The sequence below is a fragment of the Nelumbo nucifera genome, chromosome 5, assembly GCF_055504915.1.
Source record: "Nelumbo nucifera cultivar China Antique chromosome 5, China Antique-T2T, whole genome shotgun sequence".
Classification (NCBI taxonomy): Eukaryota; Viridiplantae; Streptophyta; class Magnoliopsida; order Proteales; family Nelumbonaceae; genus Nelumbo; species Nelumbo nucifera.
The window spans coordinates 27,507,383-27,514,074 of NC_142653.1; the positions used below are offsets into that span (position 1 = coordinate 27,507,383).

At 41.4% G+C, this 6,692-nt stretch overlaps 1 protein-coding gene across 1 annotated transcript; it reads left to right on the plus strand.

The window, feature by feature from the left end:
* The first annotated feature begins 3,937 nt into the window (after window positions 1-3,937).
* LOC104607558 (protein WALLS ARE THIN 1-like) lies at window positions 3,938-6,324 on the plus strand. The gene is made up of 6 exons (XM_010273221.2): window positions 3,938-4,285; window positions 4,417-4,479; window positions 4,612-4,728; window positions 4,843-5,245; window positions 5,426-5,577; window positions 5,689-6,324. Exons 1-6 carry the CDS (start codon window positions 4,065-4,067, stop codon window positions 5,882-5,884), a joined length of 1,152 nt encoding a protein of 383 aa, XP_010271523.1. The 5' UTR covers window positions 3,938-4,064; the 3' UTR covers window positions 5,885-6,324.
* Window positions 6,325-6,692: the final 368 nt, after the last annotated feature.

Genomic DNA, 6,692 nt, shown 5'->3' on the forward strand with positions numbered 1-6,692 from the left:
ACAGTACAAAGAGAAGGAATAATAAAAAGAAGTGGAGAGAGAGAGAGAGAGGGGCAACTGAGCAGTCAATCAATCTTAACGAGTCTGAGGTTATCATGAATGTAGAAGTCTTTCCAGTCAAAAAGAATTAAAGAAGAAGACTGCATGACAGACACATAAATATAAGAAACTGAAATTGATTAATCAATCCATCCACCGCTCCATTTTTTTTGATGGACCATTGCAATTGCATACATACCCACTTTAAGGGATTGCATCAATCCATCTCATTGGGGATGGACCCACTAGCTAAAGCATATGTGACCATTTTCTTTTTCTCTACCAACTGGTCGTCTACTCTAGAATTCTAGATCTTGTACAGTGATTGTGATTTTTTTTTTTAAATTTGGAAGTGGAAGGAATCACTTTTTCCTCTGAAATGGCCAAGCAAAAGCTCTCAAGAGAGTTGCTAGTGGGTAGATCCACTAAGAATTTATCCACAAGAGCCAACCCGCATAAAGCTAGGAGGATATGCCCAAGGAGGGGAAAGGCTTTCGGTTCGATCGGTCTAAAGCCGCATCTCGATCTGGTGTGGATGATGACCTTGTACAAACCGTTATCATTGTTTTTATCACTAACAACGGCGCCTTCCTCATAACCAGCACTTCTGGCTGGGAAGAAAAACGAAGGAATAAGCACCAAAATTTCCCCTAACCCTAACCCTAGCGTGATCGTGATTGATCATTCACCTACTGATGAATGACTCCATCACTTAAGTCGTTTTCTGTTTTTCAGAAGAGGATCGGAAAAACCGTTCTTCATCTAGTCCCAAATTGTTCGTACTCACTGCTTCATCCAATCCTAAAACTATTCAACAAGCCTGATAGATCTCTCCTGAGTCCTGATTGGACGTACAGTACAATAAGCCAGGCCATCTGATGATATATATGATTTACCGATCTCACTAGTCACTCCTTTAGGCTTGAAATTGGATGATCCTCTGGGTGAAGACATTTCATGCCGCTTAGCTTCACGCCTTCACCCAAATATGAGCCGCATTGATTCGCCGCCGCTAGCTAGCTAGGTTGAATCTTTTTTAGTCTGCCCACGATTCTAAGATTCTTCATGGATGAGATGTCAGATGAGAAGGTCTAGAGGTCTAAGAGTGTGTAGCTCGGTAGCTAGGTTAGTTTAAACAAGTGTGAATTAATCGACTGCCGCCTATTACAAGTCTTACGTACTTCCAGTTCTATCCATCTATGATGTATAATATTACTATTAATCACATGAAATGAGATGGATGAGCTGCGATGTTTATGCAGCAGGCAAGTTCCGTCCATCTCAAGTTGGCTCATATCATATCCCAGATTGTTTTAAATTGTTAAGCTTTTATTGTACTTTGTTTGTTGTTCAATGGGTTGGAAGCAAGTATTCATTGGAATCCTCCCTGATGATGCATTTAGTATTTTAGCTAAGGGGACGTGGTCACTGTCGTGAGTGTTTGGGTGTTAGCTGCTAGTAGCCTCCTCAGTGGTCGGCCGTCTAGCATGTAACCCCCCGTCAGTCCTTTGGGTGCATCCATGATCCATGATCCATGATCCATGATCCATGATCCATGATCCATCACGTGTTGCCTACCAACATGTCATGTTGTGATGGTGACTCCAGATTGATATTTGATTGATACCAGGCCATCTCCATTATATTCACTAGTGTATATAAGGCTTTGAGTTTTGCTTTGTGACAACAAGGCAAAGGCAAAGGCAAAGATTTCTTTCCTTGTTTAATTGGTGTGTGTCTTCTGCGTTGTGTGACCCTCGTGCCCTATATTCTGTCCCCATGGCCAAACCCCATCTTTGATTCTTTTCTCTTTCCGCCATGCTCATTAAAGAAGAAAAGGGTGGAATGAATAAAGCCCACCTTGCTCTCTGCTTTTTTGAAAATCTGAGCAACTTTTCTGCTCTAAATACCAGAACTACTGTTGAAAGGTTTTTTAAGCAAAACAGAAATCCCTTGTTAATTATCACCATGGATGCCTTTAATTTACTCCCAATGGGGTCAACCGGGTTGCACGAGTTGGCCCGAAACCCAATTGGGTCAAACCTGAGATTCGACTTTGTACAATCGGATCCAAAACTCTGACACTGAATCATTTCTGGCTGTCTGCCACGTACTAGGTAATTCAAAAGAAAATGGAGAGGCAACCGAAAAATTTGCAAGCTGGGGTTGGAACACACAAACACAGGCGGTGTCCGACACTGGTTCAGACTTCAGACTACTTCAATTCAGACCGGTTGGTCAGAACAATATCATGCATACTTTTGTAAAGCGTGGCTGTCACAATATATGTATTTACTCCTCGGGAGGCTCTCTCTTTATTTGAAAAATTAAAATGATGGTGGTCTCAATCGAGCGGGCAATATGTCTCCTAAAGCAAGGTGTTGGCATCAGAACACGCCCACAGGAGAGCAACCTTGGGAGTGGGATCCATATTTAGTACCAGTGGCAAACACTTCATTAATTAGGAGGGTTCCTTAATGAAGTCTTCTAGAGTTCCATTAACCAAACAAAACCTCTAGAGTTGCATTAAGCAAACAGAAACTCGATCACTAGAACAAATTATATCTCTTATTAAAAGGGCAAAAAGATAGATTCCTTTTGTGGTTGGGACCTGTACTTTCTACACATTATTCTTCCATTAATTACAGGTCTCTCTCTCTCTATATATATATATATAACTACCTAATTAATCCATCCATGGACCCCAACACACTGATTAGATATGGGGATTCCTTTCTAGCTAATTAATCCATCCATGGACATCCATCCCGGACCCAAAATGATCCCATATATCAAATGATGGCTTTGATCAAGAAGAGAAGCACTCCCACCTCCACCATTTGATGTGGGGATTCCTTAATTTCTCAATTACTGCATACAATTATAATTTTTAACCTTCCATCTAAATGTAATTGACAAGATGGGTTTAAGTCATTTTCTTAAATGAGTCTAGTAGTGACTTAATTAGTGGGTTTGGCAAGAGGGAGCAATTTGTCGAAATCATTTCCCCAAGAATCACTAATTTTGACAAACACCCATTTTTTCTTAATTAGAAATACCTATAGTAGAAATGATGCTGATTTGCACTTCTATATATGCGTTCTCCTATTAGGTATTTACATATTACTGGCTTTTGGACGTTATTGGCCTGGACACATCATTGTAATGCAAAAGTAATCACAGTTTCAAAAAAAGCTATCTCCCTCAGCTTGGAGAATTGCCCAGTCCTACGAAAGTCAAGATCTTGAGCTAGCCCCCCAATTCTTGTATTAATGTTTCAAGAATCGGATTGCCAAATAAGGTTTCTTACAGTGATTTACAGGTTGATGAGGCAAGGTGATAAAAAATGGAATCCATGAATTGATTTTCCCTTCCAAACACCACCCAATGGTGTGTATTGACGAGTAGAGATTGCACTGCCCGTACGGAGTGCATACAGAGAATATAAAAAATTCTTATGACATAGAAGAGATTACAGAGTTAAAACCATAGAAGGTGGAAGTGGTAGGGTCTTGTGTGTCGATGGGGACGGGGACGGGGACGCATGGAGAATCCACCCCCAGCTCGTGCGCGCTATATCTATCAATGGCGGCTCAGCCCCCTGCTCAATTATAATCATTAATGGCATGGAGCCAAACCAGAAGCTGTTAGCCTCAACACTACAGACTACCGGCTTCTCTCTCTCTCTCTCTCTGTCTTCTGTAGTGCGATGAGGGTTGTCTTGTCAGCCAAGAGGAGTGGAGGAGAGAGAATGTGGGTGACAACCAAAAACAATTGAAGGGTGTTAACAGTTGACACAACGTCTTTTGAGGACCGGTTGTGGGACACCCTTCCACGCACACTCGCTTTTGTCCTCCACACCTTCAAGTATATTTACAGCCCCCACACTTCCTCTAGGACACCACCACCAGCAGGCAGCAGCTTCCCAGCCTATTTATTTTCCTCTATCTAGCTACTAATCCCGTCTATATATTAGCTCTCTGCTAGCTAGCTTCTCTCTTCTCCTTACCTTGGTGTTAGCTTCAATGGCGGATAGTGGTTTGGCCTGCTGGGCTAAGAGAATGTTTTCAGTGCCTGAGAGGGCCAAACTGCACATGGCCATGTTGGCCTTGCAGTTTGGCTATGCTGGGTTTCACGTTGTATCACGAGCGGCCCTCAATATGGGCATAAGCAAGATTGTGTTCCCTGTCTATAGGAACATCATCGCTTTGCTTCTGCTCCTTCCCTTTGCTTATTTCCTAGAGAAGTATGATATCCTATCTCAACTTTGGACGCGCGTTTCTGTCTTTGTCTTCCTTTTCTTTAGACTTTGGAGCATGCAAAGAAATACTTAACCTAGCTATATTCATATATACTTGTTGCTCTTTGTTAATATAGGAAAGAGAGGCCTGCAATAACTACTAATTTTCTGGTTCAGTTCTTCCTCCTTGCACTCATCGGGTATGATTTATGAGTTAACCGATTAATTCAACATAACTGATTCATTGATATATTATATATGTCGAAAAATTAAAATTTGAGCAAGCAAGCAATCATATTTTAGGGGTTTTATATATATACATTTCCCAACAGAATTACTGCAAACCAAGGATTCTACTTGTTGGGTTTGGACAACACATCACCCACCTTCGCCTCTGCTATTCAGAACTCGGTCCCAGCCATAACCTTTCTCATGGCTGCCATACTCAGGTAATAAACTTCCCGTCTCATGCTCTACTCTTGTGCTCTCTTTTTATTTACACATTGCTCGGTTTTTCTTCCCACACTATCTACTGATATAGTATAGGTATATTGTGTTGACAGGATAGAACAAGTACGTTTACATAGAAAAGACGGCATCGCGAAGGTGGTCGGAACTCTCTCCTGTGTTGCCGGAGCTTCGGTCATCACTCTCTACAAAGGCCCAACCATATTTAGGCCCTCTCCCCATCTGCACCAAACACCTCTCTTTCTCTCTCTTGGAGGCGCCAGCGGGAAGAATTGGACGTTGGGGTGCATTTATCTCATCGGGCACTGCCTCTCTTGGTCAGGCTGGCTGGTCTTACAAGCCCCGGTTCTAAAGAAATACCCAGCTCGTCTATCCGTCACCTCGTATACATGCTTCTTCGGTCTTTTACAGTTCTTAGTTATTGCCGCCTTCATGGAGAGAAACTCTCAGGCTTGGCTAGTTCACTCTGGAGCCGAGCTCTTCAGTGTTTTCTATGCGGTTAGTTGATTAATCAGTACATCTATCAGGATTGTCTATGCATGGGGTTAGCGTGAATCTTCTTCGATCGCTTTGCCGCTTACTGTTTTTTGCAATAAAGTAGTATTATGAGTGAGTGTACTTTGGTTGGGTATGTGATGATGATGACCTGAAACTGAATATATAGCTTCCTGGTTGCAGGGAGTGGTGGCTTCGGGGATCGCCTTCGCTGTTCAGATCTGGTGCATTGACAGGGGTGGCCCTGTGTTTGTTGCTGTGTATCAACCTGTACAGACCTTGGTTGTCGCTATTATGGCCTCCATTTCTTTAGGCGAAGAGTTTTATTTGGGAGGGTGGGTACTCCAGTTATAACTCCCCAATCTTCGACCAACACCTTACCTTTCAACCTACTTTTTTTTTGTTTTCTTCTTTTTGATTAAATTTTATGTGCATTAATTGTACAGGATCATCGGTGCTGTGCTGATCATTGTGGGTTTGTACCTGGTGCTATGGGGGAAGAGCGAAGAGAGAAAGTTTACAAAGGAAACAGCTGCGATCGCCCCGGCGTCGGAGCAAGGAAACAACCGGCCGGTGTCTAGCCATTCCAAACCATCCTCCCTCGTTCAGCCTTTACTGCCTCCATCTACCGAAAGTGTTTGATGGGGGAGGCGCCGTGATAACTTTTTTAACTATAGTCTTGCTCTCTACAACTATAAGCTTATCGTGTGTATGATCTATGAAGATCTACTACTTTTTTTTTTTTTGTTTCTGTTTTTATTTTAAGAGAGAGAGAGAACAAAAGAGATGGTGATGATGATGGTCAATATCTTCATACGTAGACGTGGGGCCTCAATTCAAACAATGAATTCTCATCTGCTTTTACGTGGGGCCTTGCCGCCTTGAAAGCGAAAAGAAGATATGTTTTGGTAGACCAGTTGTCTAGGATTAATATTGATGGGTGGATCACGTCGAGGTAATACTGAAGATTATGATGAGATGGAATTATGGAAATGAAATTAAAGGTGTTGATTGTTGAATACCTATACCTGAGAATGAATGAATGAATGAAATGAGCATTGAGCGAGTGGACCCCGCTCTAAGGTGTTTTTCCCCCGTGACCACTATTTTATTCCCCAGAATGAGACGCATGTCATCTTTTCAGTAATTGGGTTTTGTTTGCCATCATTATTACCTTGCCGCTTTACAATGATTTCTATAACTCTCTCTCTCTGTCTTGATTTGGAAGCTCCAAGAGCGTACAGTTGTGCACAGTATCACTTTGAAAAAATTCTCATTTAGTGCACAGTACTTGGTCTACTCTATTGTATTTAAAAATGTGATAATTTAGTATCTAAACTTTGAAAATGTATTAATTTATTATTATTTAAGTTGTTAATAATCATTTAATATTAAAAAAAAAAATAATAATTTTAAATTCTTGTATTTTTTTTTTTATTTAAGAAAGATT